This window comes from Rhinatrema bivittatum, chromosome 1, assembly GCF_901001135.1.
Source record: "Rhinatrema bivittatum chromosome 1, aRhiBiv1.1, whole genome shotgun sequence".
Taxonomy (NCBI): Eukaryota; Metazoa; Chordata; class Amphibia; order Gymnophiona; family Rhinatrematidae; genus Rhinatrema; species Rhinatrema bivittatum.
Window position 1 is genome coordinate 200,804,140 of NC_042615.1, and position 23,266 is coordinate 200,827,405.

The 23,266-nt window shown below is 41.9% G+C and overlaps 1 protein-coding gene across 1 annotated transcript in view; it reads left to right on the forward strand.

Moving 5' to 3' along the window:
* BOD1L1 (biorientation of chromosomes in cell division 1 like 1) overlaps positions 1-23,266 on the forward strand; it is a 441,087-nt gene that overhangs the window by 275,797 nt on the left and 142,024 nt on the right. The window contains 1 exon segment of the mRNA XM_029590831.1: positions 13,873-13,965. Coding sequence (XP_029446691.1) covers positions 13,873-13,965 — 93 coding nt within the window.

Consider the following 23,266-nt stretch of genomic DNA (forward strand, 5'->3'; position numbering starts at 1 on the left):
TTATTTTGCAGGTTTCTGAGCCCTCTTCTCCCTTTTTTTCTCTTAATTTCCCGGTTCACTGTTCACTGCTGGCTCACAGAAGACTATCATATCCCCTCTCAGTTGTCTCTTCTCCAAACCAAACAGCCCTCACTTCTTTAGCCTTTCCTCATAGGGGAGCCGTTAATTTGCACACCCCTTTTTAGAATGATTGGCTTATCCCTACAGTACTCCACTAACTACCTTTCTCCATTTGAAACACCATTTATTCCTATCCCCTGTTTCCAGCCTTTTAACTGGTTATCAGTCCGCAATAGAATATTGCCTCCTATCCCATGACTTTGTAATTTCCTGAGGAGTCGCTCATGTGGGACTTTGTCAAATGCCTTCTGAAAATCCAAATACACTATATAAACTGTCTCTCACCTTTATCTACATGTTTATATACACCTTAAATTTTAAGATTGGTAAGGCAAGATTTCCCCTTGTTAAAACCAGGTTGACTCTTAACCATTAAGCCATTTCTGTTTGTATGACCAGTGGTTTTTGTTTTTAACAGTGGCTTCTACCATTTTGCCCAGTACAGATGTCAGGTTCACCAGTCTATAGTTTCCTGGATCACCCCTGGATCTCTTTTTAAAAACTGATATCTCATTCGCCACCTTCCAGTCTTCAGAAAACATGGCTGTTTTAAATGATAAGTTACAGATTGCTAGTAACAGGTTAGAAATTTTAGTTCTTTTAGAACTCTGGGGTGGATGCTATTCCGTTCCGTGATTCGTACCTCTTTAGTTTGTCAATATGATCTATTACATCTACCATTGTCACAGATGTTTGAGTTGCTCAGAATTTCCACCATTAAAGAATGTTTCAGGCAGGGTATTTTCCCAACATCCTCTTTTATAAAGATGGATGCAAAGAATTCCCTTCTGACACAGGAATCCAATCCAGGTCCTCTATATGCCAATATGGAGCACTATCACTGAACCACTGGGCCAGCCCAAGTATTAAAAGCTCAGCTGCCACTCACTTAAGTCCAAAACGTATGAGCTCTCTTCCTTAGTAATTTCTGGATCTTGCACTAAATGTCATAACGCTTCACACCCATCCTAAACGTATGTGTAAGATCTTGGTCTTCTGACTTAGAAAGTCATTCTTAATATTTTCCCTTGCCCTCATGCTGATGAGGAAAAAGCTGCACTTCATATCATGAAAAGCAAGAGAGCGATGACCTTTTAAAAAATATATTTTAGGCACATTATTATTAATTATTTATATGTATCACATTTTGTTTGTGATGTTTGTTGTATTTTTATGATTGTATCATTGTAAACCACACTGCTCAATTTGAATTGGATTTGCGTGATACAAAATATATAAATAAATAAATAACGTCTGGAGCAGACAAATACCCTTAGAGTCAATTAAACCTTTATAGCGTCCAACTTTTTGTTGGTTTTAACACTAACAGATTTCATGTTCCTGTGGGAAAACTCAGTCTTTAACTACATGCTTAATTTCTCACTGTTATACAGTACTGCCTTGATACTGTCTCCTGATCAGGATTCAAATTTGGCCTATTGATTTGATGAGTTCCTTTGTTAGGATAACGCCCAACTTTAATCTTCCTAAGGGCTCTTTTTTCTTTGTTTCCACAGTTGTCTTTGTGTCTTCTGTTGCCTGTTTGACGTTTCATTTCCGTTGAAAATCAAGAGGAAAAAGATAAAATAACGAAATGGTTTTTCAGGCAGAAACATTAGATTTTTGTTCCCCATTGGCCATGCTGTTGTCTACCCCCTTGTATTTGAAGGTAAACTTTAATTTACTAGTCCCATATATGTGGGTCTGTTTCCTAGAAAGTGAAATTACATCATTCTAATGTTCATTCTCTAATGACAAACTGAATGGTCCATATGGTCTTTATCTGCCATCGTGTTCTTTGTTTCTGTGAAAGCAGCTCAGTGGAGTAACGTAATTAAACACCCCCCTCCTCTCCATATACACATACACACTTTCCATTTTGGGAGTTGTTCTTGATCATGTCTTTTTGTTAATCATTTAAAGTGGGTGGCAGTTGACTGATTTTGTTCTGGTCTCTTGCCACACGTTCAGAAGCTTTTTCTGGAAAGCTCTCCAGATATTTTGACAATAATGCATATTATATAGGTCAGATGACCTATGTGTGTATAACTTAGTTGACATGCCATCAAAGAATGGACATTGCAGGTAAGAAATTGAACTTTATTCCCCTTTTTTTTCACATGTTTTGGCTTGCCTATGTTCCTGATTGATTTTTAAATGCTACTCTTTTAAGATTTTTTAGAGTCTTACATTTACAGATGTTTATTCTTTTTACTGCTTTTTAGCTCTGTAATAAGCAGTAGTTTTCAAACTATCTGTAATAAGTTTTAGTTTATATTGATTTGCTACAGTTCCTTTGTGCTGCGTGATTCCCTTGACAGAGCAAGTAAAAGTTACTGTAGGCCAGGGATTGGCAGCTCTCTGTATGCATGCCAAATGGTATGAGACCATATCCTGACTGGCATGCTGCACCTCCTTCCAGAATGCTGTTCCACTCCTAGCACAATGAGCAGGAATTTTCAAACTTTGTGGACCAACTGTGCTGATCTCAGTGTAGTAGATCAAAACACTGGCTTACGGGTTTTCAAAATTCTTGTGGTGCCAAAAACAGGAAGAGTGATGTGCCATTCTGAATTATACAGGTTGGTACATAGGGCCCATTGGCAAATTGATGTCCCCACCCCACCCTTCACACCAACCAGAAATAAAAGGCTTGGCCATCATCCCTTACATCTCCCTCTCCCGCAACCATCCCAGATAAAGTAAGAATCTGTAATCCCCTCCTATCCCCTGAGAGGGTGTCATATCTTTTCAGCTTTTAGTAAAGGCCAGGTTAACTTCGGAGTACTGTAGTAGTAATTAAATGTAGAACAGGTTAAGGTTGAATATGGTTAAACTTCACAAACTATTTAGTAAGTTGTTTGTTTCCTTAGGCTTGTTGAAAAAAAGCTTTATTGCATAAGGTTACTAAGAAAGTGTGTTTTAAATATTAATATTAGCAGGAGATAATTTAGCAGTAAATTTAAATCTATCTGTAATTAGAATAGGTGGGATAGAGTGTAAGTGGGGAACTAAAATGGAGAATGACATCCACTGCACATCTTAATGTGTAAATTCTTGGAGCAGCAACATCATGAGGCTTACTTGTGCAAAATATGCTTGCAGACAGAGGTCTTACTCTATAATCAACTAAGAGCTCTAATCAGTACAATGAGAAATAATAGTCCATTTGTATTAGCACTTCAATGTGACCAAAGAAGAATAAGCTTTGACACATGAGCTAGCAGGGGGAGACTAGTGAGAGAGTTAATTGTGTATTCTAGATCTTCAAAGGGATAGCCATGTTAGTCTGGTGTAGCAAAAATGACAAGAGATGGGATAGCACCTTATGACAAACCAATTTATTGAAGCATGAGCTTTCAAAGACAAGAGTCCATGCATCAGATGACATGGAGTTTGTCCTTGAAAGCTCATGCCTCAATAAATTGGTTCATCTATAAAGTGTCACCCTCCTCTTGTCATTTTTAGGTATTCTAGGTAGATGATGGCGATTAGAGCTAGAAGGGTGAAAAGGGAGCATCAGGTGTGCCCTACCCACATTTTTCTGACTAGCAGAAGATGAAGAGGGGTGCATAGGAGATGCAGGGACTTTGCAGAGTTCAACTTTCTCTAGTGCCTTAACATACTTTCCTTTTTGTGGGGGACATCAAATTATGTAGGGATTTAATATTTAAGTATATAGTTAAGGTTATTTTATTCCAGTAGTGAGAGCTGTTTGGTTATTTGTCTCCTAAATGCTTTAAAACAGTATACCATGCCTAAGGTAGACAGAATGCTCAGCAGAACTAGGAAAGACCTGTCAGTCATGAAGCATGTTGGTATTAGTTGTATAAGCAGATGTAGGAGAGATGACATTTTAACAAATTGCAAGGAGTTAAATACCAATGCAAGGGCAAATACCTAAAATATTGCAATTTTGGAAGTCTTATCTGTGTAACAAATAGGTATTTTTATGGAAAATGCACAATTCTGACCATGGTGATGGAAGAATATCACAATCAAGGAGTTCACTATTTTTTCTGCCCATCACTAGTTACAAAGTGTGCAAGTCTATCCTGCGTCTCTCCAAATTATTGTAGACTATCTCTATCCAGCAGTTTTTCATGAATGAGAATGCTTTCCTAACTGTTTCCCTCTTAATTGTTACAGACCATTATGTCAGACATGGAATAAAAAGTATATTGATGACAAGTTTGAAAAATAAGCTTTAATAATGATCAAAAAGGATTTGGGCCTGAGACTGAGCAAGAAGTCACAAGCTTGTCTGCAGAAAATCTGATTTTATTTTTCCAGAGTTTGTGTACATTTATAGTACTGTTTCTGTCTGAAGTGCCTTGGTGGCTTTACTGACACTCTAAGTGGCAACCCCTACCAAATTATTTGCTGGATACAAGTACTATTGGAAAATTCCCTCCCATTCCCTTTATGAGAATACAGATGTGCCTTCCCAATAATTGCTAAAAGCCCTAGAACAATTGTCCCCTAAATCTGTTCTTGACTTACAGACATAGTTTAAAGTATCAGATATAGTTTGCTGTATATATACAATTAATATTCATGAGGAAATGAAATATATTGTAATGTGCATATTTTGATTGCCCGAAAACAAGACTTATTTGGTGAGGAGGTCTCTAATGAATTTTAGAACCCTTTGATATAGAGACTACAAAGATGCATCATACAAATGTATGCGAGAGACAAACCCATAGTAATAGAGACATTTCTCCCTTTTTTACTGGACTTTTTCTTCTAACCTCCCCTATTTCCACCCTTTGAAATCAGGGCCAATCCTTCCAGTCAAAGTCCCAAAGACCCTCATTTACAGGGAAACAGGTGCATCGATCCTAGAACAGACTGGAATCTTTATAGCTTGTGATAACTGTTATTGGACCGACAAATAAAAGATAATGTAGTACATGAGTATGCAAGACCACACAGGTCCCTTCTTCAGATGTCATTCTAGGAGGATTCCAGGGAAAGAAAGTTTAAGAAATATATCATCTTTAATATCTCTTTCTGTGTTCCACATAGGCCCACAAAAATATCATTCTGCCTGCCCGCTCAAAAAGAGGAACCAGCCGACATCTTACACGCAAAGTTTCTACGGATGGTGTGGTCTGGGTTGAACATCATTCAGCCTTTTTTTCTCAGGAGCATCGTATAAACCTGGGGTTCATGCAGGCATCTTCGGTGAGGTCACCCCAGTGTTAATCTACAAACTTTGGAGCCTCTGCATGTATAATAAACCTAGTACATGAAGAAATATGCTCCAGGAATTTAATCAATAAGTATTTATAGTCAACCCTAAGCCAGAGTATGTAGTTTCTTTACTTTTCCTTGGAACCATTCACAGTAAAATGCAAACACCATGTTAAAAATACACATTAGGGAAGCAGCTGAACATGACATAGGTATAGTACAGCAAGAAACAAATTCAAAGGTGAATGAGGAAAAACATTACCCAGCCTCACATGACACTTCTAAGATAGAGAAAATACTGGTTAGATGTTTAGGTTTTAGTTAGCTAAGCATTTGTACATGCATCCCCCCACCCCCAACTAAATGTCATTCTTCTAGAGCACAAAAGAATTCTGACATAAAACCTTGGCCTAATAAAACTATATTTCATTAAAGAAAGGAAGGACAATTAATTCTTCCATTCCTCTTATCTATGTTCTGTATAAAGGCAATGTAGTGAAGGAAAAGGAACCACTTATACAGTAGTTTTCTGAGGACAGGAGCCCCTGTCTATTTCTGTCAACACAGAAGGCTGTGACGTTTCAGCATTAGGGGACCTTCTGGGAAATACAGTGTATATTGGAATGAGACAAAGGCCCATATGAAGAACTAGCTAAATTAGAAGAAATAGGTTAACAAGTGAGACTACAATAAATAGTGTAGTGCAGAGGAAGTCCAAACAGCAAGGAGAGACCCAGAACTAAACTTAGTATAACCCACTTCAGTCAGGTTAATTTGGAGGACTAAATCTGAAACTAACATAAAGGAAAAAGAAGTCTGCCACTTCCAATAATCAACATAACTGAAATTGGAGAACCATAGATGGCTATTTAGATGGAGATTTGGAGGGACCAGTCTTACACTGAAAAATAAATGCAACAATTTACACATTTTCTTGAAAAGAACATGGTAGAGATGTTTTTTTTATCAAATATGAATTATCTCATATCCATAAAAGATACACAAAGAAAAACAGATGACAGTATGGAAGGAGTATTGGTAGAAATTAAGAATAAGAAAAGTCTAAAATTCCATGGCAATGTCAAACTATTAAATGTGTGGCAGAAGAAGAGAGGGGTGACGTGACATGGCCACATAATTCTAGACTTTTTTCTTTGTGTTTTAACAATTTTTTTTTTATTTAGACTACTTTTTCTCCTCTTTATTCTCACTCCTCTCTCCTGCCTCTGCAGTCTGACCCCCCCCCCCCCCATTCCCCAGTTGATCCTCCTCTTATCCCCCAGCTCCTTCTCAAATCCCCAGCTGATCTCTTTTTCATTCGCCCTCATAACCCTCTTTGCTATCATGCATTTCAACATGCCTTCTTGGGCTCCCGGAGGAAGAGGAAGCAATCATATGCACGGCGTTCTCCTTATTGTATGCCAGCCCAATCAGTAGTGATAAAGTATTGACAAGCTACTGTGATGACAGTCTTCAATTCACCAGAATGGGTCTACCAGAGTGAGCCAGTGGTGGTTTTTGACCCCACCACTTACAATTTTGTTTTGTGCGCCTGTGCCACTTGTCCCCTCCTGTGACGTTACAGGTTGCAAACTGACAGACATCCCAAAAACATAAGTGCATTTTTTTTTCATAAAAAAATCTCAGTAATATTATGTAGTGTGTGTTGTAAACCACCTATCATTATACAAGAGAATGAACAAAAATTACTTGGCCAAGTGGAAAGGTAGCTATACTTGCCAGTAATTGACTGAGGTAAGGTGTCATGTAAATCGAGTGAATTTGGAGGGCAGAAATCTAATGGAGATGTATGTGATAGAGGTTAATAATGTAAACCAAACAAGTCAGAGATCTTGACATGATCATGTCTGATCTAAATAATTTAAGAAACCAGCAGTGGAGCAAGAGGAATGCTAGTGTACTCAGGATTATTATAAATTAGTTATACCTCTCCCTATGTGCAATTCATATGCTGTTATCTCATCTGGAATATTGTTTCACCTGGAAGCCAGGTCTCCAAACTGATTAAACAAAGTAGAAGCAGTTCAGCTGGAGTCTGCATCATAAGCTATTTGAGGTGAGATTTTGGATATACAAAAAGTAACCCCCAAATGGAGAATAGAAAAAAGCACTTCAATTTATATTATTATTAACACCATACATCAAAAACTTTTTCATTGATAATATACAAAACTTTTATTGTTTCAATTATAATTTTTATAAAAACATTCTCACATCCAATATTAATCACAATTTTTTATTATGATCCAGTAATTGCTTTATATAAAACAATTTAACATCTGTTGAATGATATATGCAAACTAGATACATAACTGTTCACAGCCCTCACCACTATGCTGCTACTAGGCTCAAGCTGACCCTCAAAAATTTTTTTGGTATCCCCTTCTAATTCATGCAATATTAATGTGTGTGTATATGTGTATATAACCTTTCAGGAGAGCTGATAGAAAGCAGGTGCGATAAATATATTCAAATACCTTAATTGTGTAAATAGTGCACAAAAGACAAACATTTCTCAGTAGAAAGGATCATCTACTGCAAAGTTCTGGTATGAGACTGGTAGGGGATAAATTCAGGAGAGGCATAAAGAAATGTTTCTTGACAGAACAGGTAATAGATATGAAGAGAAGCCTCTCGGTGCAAGTGATTAAATACAAAATCCAAATCCAAAGGGATGTTTATGGATGTCCTTAAGCACCGTTATGCCTCTCAACAAGTTAAAGTCCCTATAAGATTTTGAGTGCCTTTAAATTTGGAGCTTACAAACTGAGAGGGGATTGAGACAGGCATAAAACATTTAAGGTCAGATTTTTAAAGGCCTGTGCGTGTAAAAACTGGGGTTTATGCATGTGGCTGGGCCTTGCGCGCGCTGCGCACATTTTAAAACAGACCCGGCTACGCGCCTAAACTTAGGCATGCGCACATGTGCTAGGCCTCTCCAAAGGGGCAGGGCAGGGGGCGGGCTAGGACAGCGCCATTCTATGCTGTCCTGGGGAAGCGTGTGCCTGCAGCCGACCGGAGCGTGCAGATTACTTCTGCTGCAGAGGTTCTGCTCCTTGGGCTGGCAGAGGCTGAACATTCCATGGAGGCAAAGTTCATAGCCACTGAGGAAAAGGAATTTCAGCCATTGACATTGGAAGAAGCCTAGTGCCAGAATCAGGGAATACATATACCAAATTCCAGAAGGAATTGCCATTTTTGTCCCTGGCAAAGGACTGTTGCTACAATATCTGAGTTAGAAAAGAGAAAGAGAGCTAAAAATAAGTGGGTAGGGTGTTGAAAACCCTAGGTAGTTGTGAATGAAGGCTGTAGTACAGTAAAAGCAAATTCCAATTGAACTGGAAGGCCAAAAGAACAGGAGAAAAACTAACTGATAAAAAGGCTACTTTCCAGGATGTTCAGTTCTACTGTTAAACATGTATAGATAGATTTTGTAGCAGTACTGGATGGCACCATTTTCAGTATGGACAGGCTTCTTCTAAATTCAGTGATATCTTGTCACCAGAATTTCTCCAAGAGCAAGCAGGATATGTTATCTATACAAGTGGCTAACATCCAACAGCGCAAACGTGGACAATCTTTTAGAGAGCCCTGGAAAAGCTTTTTCAGGCATGTGTAGAATATGCCATGCACATACAACCTTATGGAACCCCTTCAGTTTGTTTTTGACCACAATTTGGATATATTTTCTCCCACAGCTGAACTTTGACAGAGTTTTTCATAGTTTGTAACTTCAGTGGTTTGTTTTTTTTTTTTTTGGAGGGGGGGGGGGGGTTTACTACTTTAACCCTAATGATGTTCTTAGATAATGTTTTGGTCATTTTTATATATATAGTTTTTACTTTGAGGTTTCAAGTCCCAGAACCTTTTTTGTTCAGTGCAGTATTTGCTTTGGCTTGGGCTCTCCCTTTTTATCAAGGATAATTTTCTCCTTTGATTTCACATCAGCTACTTTCCTCACTGTGTCACAGAAGGCCAGCCTCATCAAGTACTTTTCCCAATTCAACTTCAAAATATCTATAACTGATCATTTCAAAGCCTACATCCATTTTCTGGGACTAGAGTGTGATGACCCTAATTATGGCAATTGCTGAAAGATGTCAGTGTATCTTCAGTGTATCTTTGCCTCCAGGTTAAAGTCCGGTGCTCCATCTGCACTTAAGGCATCAATATAAAAAACTACAGAAATGCACTATTTCCTAGCGTGTAGCCAGATGGACTCAGGACCAATGAGTAATAGTGCTCTTCTGCTAGCAGATGGGAGATGGAGTCAGATTTCAAAGCTGACGTCACTCTAGATATACCCCTGCAGTAACCTCAGCTCTTCAGTATTTCTCCATTTCCTAGTTGATGCGGACACTATCCCACACACTAGAATAGTGTTAAGAATTACAGCAAAGAAGAAACAAAATTTACCTTAAAGAAGATGGAGCCCCGCGCTCCTGTGGTGATACCTAAGGGTCCCTCCCCCAGGCGAGAATTCCTGAAGTGAGCTCCCATATCCCTCAGGTGTGCCTTGGTCCGGTAGCCGGTTCCCAGCGTGGACTTAGCCCCCAGGGTGGCTGAAAGTCAACGGGTGCAGAACCGAGCGCGGCAGTGAAGGTAATTCCTTCTCCCCCCACAGCTGGAGACCATCTGGCACATGATCGATAAACGCCGAGACCAGGTAAGAAAAAATCTTTAAATTCGGGTCTCCAGTCTCCAGAACTCAGCTTGCAGTACCGAATTCTTCTTCCGGCGAGTTTAAAAGGGAGCTCCAATCGGGTTGAGCAGCCTTGGTTGGGCTAGGCCCTGCTCCGGTGCAAGGGTCCATACACGTAGAGACCCTCAGTGGGGCACCATCTTACTCGCAGGGGTTGTCGGTGCCATCTTCCCTTCTCAATCGGTACGCGCGGGGCAGGCCAGGCAGCCGATGCACCTAACTTGCGCGCATCCAATACAGACGTGCGCACAACTGGGCCTTGCGCACAACCGAGCGCACACCGCGCGCATAACTGAGCACACCCCACACGCACAGCTACATGCACACATTGAAACTAGAGGCAATGGCACCAGCACCCAAGAAGGCCAGAAGGTACTCTCTTTGCACAGCCTGCCACATAAGAGCCGCGCAGCCGGAACTGGAGTCCTGCCTGTGCCAGCATTGCGAGGAAGCCCAGGGGGAACCAAAGCCTGGTCCCTCCCTGTTGGGGGATGAGTCCAGAACTACTACAGACGATAGTTCTCTGGATCTATGCATCTCTGAGATGGCCCCTCCGCAAGAGGGCACATCAGGGGCTCCTATGCCAACTCCCCCTGGGACTATAATGGATCCAGGGAACTTCTCCTGGTTAGAATTTTTCCAAGGGCTGCAAGCCTTCATTCAGGTGCAATCAGCCCCGGCTGCACCCTGGGCTCAACCCCTACTGGAAGCACAAGATCCTCCCGGCCCTACTCGCCTAACCAAGAATTTCCCTGACAGCGACTCGGACACCAATTAACGCCGAAACCAAACAACCCCTACTCCTAGTTCAAGACACCCACAGTTTGTCTGGTTTTGGCGTTAATTGGTTGAGTGCACTGGCGGTCTCCAGTTTGGAAATTAGTTGAACCAGTTCAAGTTTTAATCAAGTTTAATCAAGTTATTTAAGGAGTGGGCAGCAGAAGAGACCAAATTTTTCCTCACAAAAGATGTTTCCCTGTGAGCATCTGTCCCCATCCACAGCAGAGTTCAATACTTCATGCACACAAACACAGAAACTCCAAGCCCCGCATAGCAACCAAGTCAAAACCAGGGACAGGTTTTTGACTGAATCCGGAGTACATAGCCAGTGATTCTAATGTTCATCTCGAACAAGCTACCTGCCAGGGTGTCCTTTTGACATCTAGAAGGTTAGTGCATCAGAAGATCTTATGGATTGAAATGGGAGAAAGTTTGGTATTTGGTGTGAAGGCAAGGTCCTAGTTCCCTTCTCTTGCACTATTACAAAATCTATATTAATATCTTATACATCTTTCAGGCTCTGTTCTCCAAAATCAACTGTTAGAGTACCCCTCAGTGCAGCTGGCACTTAATACTAGCATGTAGAAGGAGACCCCATTTTGTTCAGCCTTTAGTTGTCAAATTTATATAGGGCTTGTTCAGTTACAGCCGTCCATCAAGCAAAGCTGCCTTTGAAACTCTTGACTCATGTAGGAAAAAGTACCTGACCTGAAAGATCATATTTTTGGTGGTAGTCACTTCAGCCACAGAGTTGGTAAGCTCCACGACCTAGTGACTTATCCACCTTATTCTGAATTTTATTCTATCAGAGTGATGCTTCATACTCATCTCAATTTCCTGCCTAAGGTTTTGTGTTTGGCAGTTCACGGGTCTGTCCCTTGGACCGCCGCTCTTACCTCCAGCCCCGGATCTGAGCCGGCCCCAGCAGATGCCGTGGGAGATCTCCCAACTTTCATGCGGTAACCTGCCGCGAACTGCCTGCCTTCCCCACTCCTGTGTCCTCCGATGGTGCTCTTCCCCATCAGCACAGCAGACCACCACCCTCAGCCAATATCCAGTGCTGCCTCTGTCCCGTGCCCTCCTAGGTGCATGCACCGATCTTGCCCTTCTTAAAGGGCCAGTGGCTGGAAACCATGGCTGGTGCTGACTGACATCACTGACTCCAGTATATAAAGCCAGCCCGAAAACCACATCAATGCCTCTGCAATAGGTCAACTCCTTTGGAGAAGTGCTTTGCCTCTGCATTCCTGGTTCCTGACCCTTGCTTCCTGGTTCCTGATTCCATGTGTCCTTCCTGAGTTCCTGTATCCTGTCCTAGTTCCTTGGCAGTCTAGTTTGTCTTCTGAGTTCTTGACTTCGTGGTCAGTCTTCTCTTTGTCTGTCTTCAGAGTCTCATCTTGCTCCTGTGGTTCCTCGTTCTCCTTTCCTCCTTTGTTCCTCATCTCATCTGATTGGACTTCTGGATATGACCTCGGATTGAACCTCGATGCTGCTTGACCTCCCCCTGCCTCTAACCACTTCCCGCTTACCATTACTGCTCAAACCTTGCCCATCCTGACCACTGCCTGAACTACAACACTGAGTGAACTCCGCCCTCTTCTGACCACAGCCTGAACCGGTCTCCATTGTCCACTTCCTGTCCCGACCGCTGCTCATCCTGACTCTGTTATATTATTGTGCCTGGCCTGCAACCTCTTCTAGTAAGGGATCTTCATCTCCGCGCTTAAGTCCAGGTGGCCCCAGCACCCGAGGGCTTAACTTAAGGGGAACAAGGGCTGGTATTGGTAAAGCTCCAATTGGGCCAATGTTGCAGCCAACTCTGTTTACCGATGGTGGGGACCTGCAAGTCTCTTCCCTGCAGGTTGCACCAACTCTACCTCAGTCTAAGGATCCACTTCCGCAATATAAGGTGGTGTCGGACTTCCATTTAAACCAGTTGATTGTAGAGGTGAACAAGTCCTGCATAGTTTGGATTTCAAGAGAGCTATCGCCTTCAGTCTACAGTGAATCTAATTTTTTAGGAGGTTCATCAGGCTCTCTATTTCTTTTAACCCAAATAGGCCTTTTCTATATTAACCTAAATAGGTATTTCTGTAGCCAAATATAAAGCTCTAATTGAAAAGCTGATTGCAAGCCTTGACTCTAGTAGGCCAGATCAAGGTTCATAATATAAAAGCCATAGTGGCATTGGTGGCCCATCTACAGTAAACCTCCACTGAAGAAATCTGATGTTTATGACACAGAGTTCAATATGCACATTATGTCATTGTCTAGGTACTTACTTCCAGTGTGACAGCAAGTTTACTCATTTGATTCATCCAAGGTCTTTTTGGGGGGTAGAATTTAAGTTTTTCCTAATGCCTGTTATTTTTATTTTGGAATACTTTATTTAAAAAAAACAAAAAACTTAATTGAGTTTTTATTCAGCAAAAATATTTCTGCACCCATTGGCAAATGTGTTCATATTGTCCCATTTTTTGTTGAAAGACAACTCTTTAGCTAGGAATTCCTATCTTGCTTGTCTTCATAGAAAGCAAATTTGCTTAACTGTGACAGGTTTGTTTTTTTATTTTCAGAGAACAGAACAATCTCTTCTCTAAAGAAAATTAATTTATCTTGTCACACAAATGATGTCATCTGACAACACCAACACACAACTTTTTTTCCTAGAGATTTCCAGCTACTACAAGAGTCCTTTGAGCATGCTTGGTTATTTGTATGACATGCCTCTGTTCATTTTTTTCCTGATTGTCACATTACAGAATTACACTTGCTTTTTTGCAGCTCCTTGCATTGATTTTGGTGGGTTGGCTTATTTTTTCCAAATTTCCCTCTTAGGCAGGCTGCATTTGGTATATTTTTCCCATTCCTAATACTTAGGGAGTTTTCAGTGTATTTAAAGTGTGTTATTTCTTTTTTGACATCCATGTTGGCAGGCCACTCTTTCAGTAGTCTCCAGGCCTCCCTGCTTCAGCCCCCTTTTTCTCCTTGAGTCGTTTGTCTGTTTTTAAAATGTTCATCTCGTTATAATTTGTCTACGTTTTGGATAGTGGCAGAGAAGAAGAGTGGCTTCAAGAAGCTCCCAATCTGCAGCCAGTTGATGTCCATAACTGACCACCATAGAACCTGCTATAAATATCAGGGTGAGTATTATGATGTATCCAGCAACATCCTGTAGCAGTGGATGGTCATCAAGATTCTGCATGATGAGTGTCTTATCTTGAGATCAAGAAGAAGTCAAGCTTCATTGAGCTGGCTTCAAAGAAGTATAAGGACTGTGGAGCTGCACTAAACACTGGAAGCTCAGGGCTGCTGATGAACTCTTTTATGCCTCTGACTCCTGCCTTTAGTGCTGAAGCCTATGAATAGGTCCATAGAACAAAACAGTTTTCATTCTCCCAGCTTGCTCAGAGCAGACTCTGAAAGCTTAAGCATGAAGCTTAGGTGAAATGGCACTGAGGGCCAGTCAAAGGAGAAGCTACATCTATGCAGTTCTCCTTCTCACAGCTCCAAAAGTAGAGAAATAATGTAGTGTTTGCTTTCACTGCTAAAGCAATTATGCATGGAGGAAAGCTTTTTATTCCATTCTGCACATTTGCAGTACCAGTCTCTGAAGATTCAGCTTTGAGTTTTTGGGAGACCTCAAGACACCCCCAAAGAAAGTCAGCCATCCTTTAGATCAGCTGTTTGATGAATTAATAACCATCTTCCTGGCCCCAGCAATGAGGATTGCCCAAAGTGCTGTAATGTAGTTAAATGAAAATTCAATACATTCAATAAACTTAAAAACAGAACAATTAGAACAAAACTCCAAAACAAATATATAAAAAGCTTGCACCAAAAACAAAACTATAAAAAGTCACATAACCCAATTACTTCTGAGGCAAGTGGCATGGGGGGTTGCTTAGCACATGAAGAATGCAGACTCTCATGGCTGCGAATATCTAGCCTTCATGAAGACATTCAAGAAAGGCTCACTAATATGGCTTATTCCAGAATCTCTTCAGAAAAACATCAAGGAGGTTGCCTGAGTTCTCTAGTACTTCTTCCAAGATAACCTCCACTTCTAGTAAGTACCTGATTTAGGAACCTAGAATGCAATTTTCACATTTGAGGAGATGTTTTCAGGGTCCAGCAACAGGGCTTCAGACCCTGCCATCATGAGAACAGAGGTTTTAAGTTCTACATGGCTATCCAGTCAAAACCAGGGGGAAGTTTACACTAGATCCAGAATCCATAGTCAGCACTTCAGTCTCCATGCCAGAAAAATTTCTTCTTGAAGTGAAGCAAACAATTTACGCAAACCGTTGCTAATATCTGACAATTGGTTACTTGGGACCATATTGGAGGGCTTCAGATTGCGTCTGTTTGAAATTCCAAATTGTTCGCCAAGGAAAACTTTGGTTCACACAAGGAATTGCTGAATTTGGAGATCTCCATACTTTCGCAAGCCAAAATGTTCAAACTTTCCCACTGCAGAAAAAAAGAATGGAAATTTTACACCATGTAATGCCTGGTTCCAAAGAAAACAGAGGGATATCATCCTCTCCTATACCTAAGGGCCTTAAAGTAAGAAAAGTTCAAGATGCTTTTCCACAGCACTGTATTATATCTTCTAAAGGAAGGCAACGGGCTAGATTCTCTGGATCTGAAGGAAGCATACACCTAAACAGAGATACAGCCAGGTCATAGGAAGTATCTCAGATTTATTGTGGGTTCATACAGTTTTCAGTGATACATGATATCTTTTGACCTTGCATAAGCTCTGCAGGTATTTACAAAATGACTGGCTATCATCAGGATACTTTTATGCAAGCTGGGAATACATGTGTGTCCCTATTTTGATCAGCTGGTCAAAATTACCTCTTGGAAAAAAGATAAACAATTCTATGCATAGCACCATCGGGGTGCTGGACCTGCTAGTGCTCGGCATCAATTATCCAAAATCAGTCCAGCACTTCAGTTTGAATTTATTGGGGTTCTGTTAGACACAACTTGAACCATAGTTTTTCTCCTTGCCAAATGAATCTTGGTTCATGTCCAGCATAGAGAAAGTGAGGCAGAGTTATCAGATATTGACCTGGGCCATGTTGAGGATATTGGGCATTATGGCCTCAATTGTCCACATAATTCCCATGGCAAATCTCCAGATGCATAATTATTTATGTAATAATGTTAAGAAATGACAGAGGGTAGGAATGATTTTTTATATTTATAATATTTGATAAAGTATTAAAATGTTTTATATAATTTGATAATGTGTATTAAACTTGCATCCTCTTTTTTGTCTTAAATATATACACATTATATGAGAAACATGTATGTACCTTCAGATGGTGGTGAAATCTCCAGATGAGACATAACTCAGTGGTCACTAAAGTCCTAATGGAGCCAAGTCACTCAGGGACTACAGGAGCACATCAGTGTATCGGGAGAGGCTAAAATACTTGTTGTTTTGATGGTTTTCCTTTCTGTTCTGACCAGGGACATGCCCTTCCATATTAAAGGACATTTTTTTGTCCTAACCATAGATACTTTCAACCTGGGAGGGAATGCATATCTAAATGGCCTTCATACTCAGGTCCCCGGTCCCTGCAGGAGAAAAAGCTCACATGAACGTTTTGGGGATAAAGGCAATACTGCCAGGGCTTCTCAGACCTGTTTGGAGACCCTACAGCCAGACGAGGTTTCAGGATATCCACAGTGAATATGCATATGAGAGATTTGCATTGTATACAGATCTATCTCATGCATATTTATTGTGGATATTCTTGAAACTTAGGCTGTTTGTGGCTCTCGAGAACTGGATTTGGCCACTCCTACCCTAGATCCTTTCTTTTGCCGCCCTCCAAAACTGCTTAGCTGTGTTCTACATATCCAACTTTGTCAGGGTATACCCTAGTGTAATTGGCACATTTCATTATGTAGAAGGAAGACTGATTTGTATACTACACCCTATCCTAAGATTCATACTGGGCTTGCTTTATTTGAAGCTTCTTATGAAGCCATCCAAGTGTCATGGGACTTGTGTTGTTTTCATGCAATTAACAAAAAACCCTTTTGAGCCTCAGTCCTTCTGTGGGCTAAAGCACATGACCTGGATGGTCCTATTTTTGGTAGCAGTCATTTCAGCCTGCAAATTAAGAACTCCAGGCTTTAATGACTTATTCATCTTATACCAAGGCTCTTCATATCAGGTGGTGCTATTCACTCATGCTGAATTTCTACCTAAGGTGTTTTCAGACTTTCACTGCACTCATCCTTCCAACATTTTTTCCCAAGTTCACATGCTAACAAAGGTGTGAAAAAGCCTTGCCATCTTAGACTGTAAGACAGCCATAGCCTTCATCTAGAGGAGTATTTCTTAACCTTTTTAATGCCAAGGACCAGTTGGTTGACCACCTAAACTGATGTAGAACAGTTGGCAGAGTTGTGGGGGAGACTCAAGAAGAGTGGGGGAGAAGTTGTTCTCTATTATGACATGAAGAACATGGAGTTCTCTCAATGGCTAAACAGTGTGTGTGGGGTCGGGGGAGTACATGCACATGTCCCTTCACTTCAGGAGTCTCCTTCAGTCTCAACCCAGCCATTTCCTAATGTTTTAATTACAATTATTATGACAAAGTAGCTGTGCTCATTGCACCCAGTGCACGGGAGGGGGAAAAAATCAGGTGGCCTCATTCTGATCTAGAGGATAGTGCAGCCAGAGCCTAAAAATACTTACAATGAGGCACTGAGGGTAGATGCTGTCTCTTTAAAGGGTCCAGTGCTTCTGTCAGCATAGCCAGTAGCCTCTTAGTTTTTTATTTATTTACAAAAGTAGCAGTATGGAGCTCAGCTAAGCCTGATATTCATGTATGGTTTGCTGACCGATCAGCTTTTTAGCACCAGTGATAGTGAAGAGCCAGAAAGTGACTGTAATCTGTTCCTGCACCTGCAAGCAGCAGTGTGCAGTACTGTGGGTCCTGAAGTGAAGATGCTATTGGGACATTTTGACTTGGTGATTTAAGGCATTAGAGAATGTCCCACTCATGGCTGCAAGCAGATGGGTGATGCCGGTACTTGGGTGACTGCGGGCTAGTCTGCTTTCTCCTGCAATAACTGCTACTCTGCAGACAGGCAAAAATGCTGTCAGGGACCACTGCAATTCCACTGATCAGTGGTTGAGAAACACTGATCTAGAGTATACAAAGTCCTGAAAAAGTTCATCCAGCTTTTTGTTTGTTTTTTGCCTCAACAAGCCTGGTATTGCTGTTTTGAAGAGAACTCTAATTGGATAGCAGACTGCATATTCTTCACTTTTGCCCAAACAGGTTTGACCTTGAAGAGGCATGTCAAGGCCCTTTGTCAGGACCATGACTGCATCAGTTGTCCGTCAAAGGTCAACCTCTGTTGAAGAGATATGCAGGACTGTAATGTGGACTTCTGTTCACATATCTGCATCACATTATTTACACCCAGATTCTAGGCATGGTAGCAGGTTTGGGTAATTGTTTTCTATGGTCTGTTTGAAAGTTACAGCCCAACTGCTTCTCCCCTCATTTGAAGTCTACCACAAAACAGTTGTTGTGCCCTGTTGGTGGTTTGTTGTTTCCCCTTTTTTGTGGAAGACCATCCTTTGCTATAGAGCCCCATCTTTGAGACTAGATAAACTACTTGTGATTGGCTAGCTGAATATTCCCGGATAAGTTTTTGGCTAACTTTAGACTTTCTTAACAGCAGGAGCAACTTATCTGGCCAACTTACCCAAATATCCAGCTAAGGGCCTCATTTATTAAGCATTTTTCCCATAGACACAGAATGTGAGAAAAGTCTTAGTAAATCAGGCCTTAAGTTAGCTAGATAAATAACTCCTCTGTTACATCCCCATCCTGCTCACAACTTAGGCGGCTAACTATTTAGCTAGATAAGTAGTTATCTAGCTTAGTGGCAGCCACTGCATGGGGCCAGATATATAGATTTGGCCCTCTTTATCTGGCTAACTGGCTCTGAATATTGATGACCTTGTCTTTAGATAAAGTTGCTTACCTGTAACAAGTGTTCTCTGTTGACAAGCAACACGAATTAGCCATAATGCATGGAGTGATGTCATCTAATGGCACCAACACAGACCCAGCTTTCAGAACTCAATAAAGACTTCACTGTGCAGCATAAGATTTCTTGCCTACATGCTGCCTCATGAGCCCCTCAGTCTTTCTTTGAGCTACTTCAAGAATGTGTCCTAGTCTCTCTCAATTTTTTTCATCTTTTGGCCTTGTGCCTTTTTTTGCCTCATTGCATTTTTTTAAAAATTTTGCCACTGCCTGATAGACCCTCAGATAGAACTTTTAAGTTCTTAAAAAAAAAAGTATTATATACAAATATTCAAAAGGAAATGTTCAAAGGCATAGAGAAGCTCATGGTAAAGAAGTCTGTGGTAAGAAAGTTTAAGGCCTGCATCTGTGGGTGCCAGATGTTGATCCTGAGCCTCCGCAACTCTTCCATCTGCTAGTTTGTGATTGTATGCCTCCCGGTATGCAGCAGTATCATGTCTGGAACATGGAAACCCTAAGAAAGGTGCCCAGTGGTAAGAGCCCCAAGCCTCAGTGCAGCTACTCTTCATCATGGATTTGTTACATTATGTGTCTCGCGGGTAGGCCCCATGAGTGTGCTACTCAGCGATGCTGGCCCCTCTCATTGCAGCAGGACACTGCCATCGCTGCTCTTCCTGGAGGTCCCTCTCGGGGCAGTGCGCTGGACCATGCAGAACATAAAGAGCACTGCAGGACCTATACTCTTCACCTCAGCAAGTCAGGAGGCCAAGCGTGCTGAGGACTCCTGGTGGAGTGGAGGTTGCAAGACAAGCTTATTCAGGAAGCATTGAAAAGATGGCTTGGCTAGCTCTGAATAGAGCTCATTGGAGGCCTTTGCAGGTGGGAAGTGTTATAGTAGTCCAAATCAGGATACAATAAAGCTGTACAGCAGATGAAATCATAACACCCCTTCCAGACTTGCAACAGAATACCTCCCCTCTGCAGGATCTCTGCTACTTCAGGCTCTTGGATAAGCTGAAGAAAACTGGCTATCAGTCAGGCCAATACAGAATGGGGCACTTGGCCGAGCGCATCATTAGCCCCCGTCTGGACGCGTGTTTTCGACGCGCTATTATTACCCCTTATACAGTAGGGGGTAATAGCACGAGGAAAACGTGTGTCCAACCCCCAAAAAACTAATAGCGCCTGCAACATGCAAATGCATGTTGATGAGCCTATTATTCCCACGCCATACAGAAAGTAAAATGTGCAGCCAAGCCGCACATTTTACTATCAGAAATTAATGCCTGCCCAAAGGCATTACTACAGATCCTGGGAGTATGTTAGGTCGGTTCTGTGTCTGTTACCAAGATATTTTACTAGCATGTAAGCGTTTGTATTAGTCTTATTTGTTGTGTTTTCTCAAGAGGACATGCATTGTAATGCACATAAACTAATCCGCCCACAGTTACACCTGTATTATGGAATACACTCAAACAGGAGCAACCCTATCTATGAATAGGCAACACTACAAATATTAAATCAGGCCCTAAAAACCAATACACCTCTTATTAGGAAAACAGAACTAGCAAGCAGCTATAGATCCCCACACAGAAATAATTGTAAAACTATACTACTAAGCAGAATAAATGTTTCAAAACAGCTATGAACAGAATAACATTCAACAATTAAAAACTCATAAAAACTATTAAACATTCTCCAAACACCAATAAAATATTTCAAAAAAGCAGACATCACATAATATTAAATAATTAAAATGGTAGTCAATCAAGAAAAATAAACTTAAAAAGCCACCTTTACTTACCCCCTCCAGCAGCTCTCCTACTCCTCTTCCATGCAGGCCGTAGCACACAGCAGAAGCAGCAATAGAGGCTAAGCTCTATGCTCATGGTCCTCTTCCTTAGTGCCCATGTCTCTCACACACACACCATACCAGTCATGCCCCCATGACCAGTTTCTGTGTCTCACACACCAATCATCTCCCAAACAGTCTTTGACACACATACCAGTCACCTTCCCTGAACAGTTTCTCTCATGCCATACACACACACAGGCTTCCCACTCCCGTGTTCTACTTACATATATGGGCTTCTCACTCTCATAATCACTTTCTCTGTCTCACATACATTCACTAGTCTCTCACTTCCATGCTTGTTCTCTCCACATGCACAGGCTTCTCATTCCCATAATCACTTTCTTTCTCTCACACACACACACACACAGGCTTCCCACTCCCATGTTCTCTTTCAGATATACCGGTTTCTCACACCCATGCTGTATCTCACACACACACCCAAGCTTCCCACTCCCATGTTCTCTTTCAGATATTTATTTATTTATTTATTTAACAATTTTTATATACCGGCATTCGTAGGACACATCATGTCGGTTCACATTTAACTGAGAAAGGAAATTACAATGAACGAGGATAGAGAGAGTCAACGATATTACAATGAACTAGGAACAAGGATAGAGAGAGTCAACGAGCAAGGATACAACTTTGTAAAACGAACTGGATGATGATTATGCATGTTAAGAGTAGGTATGCATCAGGATGTAAAGGATGCATGTACCCTTAAGAACTTAACATATGAAATTATTTACAATAATAATATTAAATGTAGGGGCAGGGAGAAGGGGAAGGGGGTAGCGAGGAGGGGAAAGGAGAGGAGGGGGTAGGGGTATAGGAGATATACAGGCTTCTCACTCCCATGCTGTGTCTCACACATACCCAAGTTTCTCACTCCCATGCTCACTCTTCACATGCACAGGCTTCTCATTCCCATAATTCATTCTCTCTCACTCTCACACACACACACACACACACACACACACACACAGGCTTCCCACTCCCATGTTCTCTTTCAGATATACCGGTTTCTCACACCCATGCTGTATCTCACACACACACCCAGGTTTCTCACTCCCATGCTCACTCTTCACATGCACAGGCTTCTCATTCCCATAATCACTTTCTTTCTCTCTCTCTCTCACACACACACACCAGTCACCTGATCTCTCTCATGCATTCACACACACACAGGCTTCCCACTTCCATGTTCTGTCTTACATATACAGGCTTCTCCCTCCCATGCTGTGTCTCACACACACCTAGGTTTCTCACTCCCATGCTCACTCTTCACATGCACAGGCTTCTCATTCCCATAATCACTTTCTCTCTGTTACACACACACACACACACACACCAGTCTCTCATTTCCATGCTCGCTCTCCACTGCACAGGCTTCTCATTCTCTGAATCACATTCTTTCTCTCTCATTCACACACACCAATCTCTTTCTCTCACACCACAGTCACCTTACCAACCAGTCTCTCTCTCATGCATGGACACACACACACACACAGGTTTCCCACTCCCATGCTCTCTGTCACATAATCAGGCTTCTCACTCCCATGCTTTCTTTCACACACACACCCCCACAACACCAGGCTTCTTATTCCCATGATTTCTCACTTCCATGCTTTCTCTCTCTCTCTCTCTCTCACATACATACATACACACACACACACACACACACACACCAGTCACCTCCCTGATTGTCTCTCACACTCACATACACATCAGTCATCTCCCTGAGCAGTCACTTTCATTGTCTCTCACATATGCACACACATCAGCTCTCTGACCAGTTTCTCTCAGTCACACACATGCTCTCAAATACATTCTCTCACTTACACACTGGCTGGCTGGCTGCTCCTCTCCCTTTCTCTCACTCACTTCCTCTCCCCCCCCCCCCCCCCGCGCCCCTCCCCAAGCATAAATGGTAGCTGCAGCAGCCTCCTCCTCCAGCCCCCGCAGGCCAAGAAAGAAGAATCCCATCGGCCGCGGGAGGCTCATGCTGCTGTCTCCTTTCCCGATTACCGGCTGCTTCGATTGCTCGGGGGCCGATCCTGCAGCCACCGCTGCTACTTTTCCACGTGGCATCGTTCTTTCTCCTTCCTGCTCACAGCGTATCACTTCCTGTTCCGGGTCAAGGAGGGGGGGGGAGGCGTGGGAAGAAGAAAAGGCCTGCCGCAGGTGCCACAGCTTCTTCTAGCACCACTGCCGTTCCCACTGGGCTTGAACGTGCTGATAGCCCGGCGGCAACGGCAGCAGGGAAGAAAGAGCAGCGGGAGAGACCGGGAGCACGTAACACACCCAGCCGGTGTTTGGCGACATACTGGTGTGTCGCGACACACCGGTTGAGAAGCGCTGGATTAGAAAGCCAGAATTAACTCCACAATGGCTAATAACAGGAAGAGCAGAACAATGCCCCCGCCCACCCAAAAAAAACTATTTACCGATAATCTGCTTACCTACAATATATAAACTGTTCACTGCAATTGATGCAAATAGAATATATCAGACATCAGTTCTAATAACATCTTGGCAATAGAACAGATAAGTAAC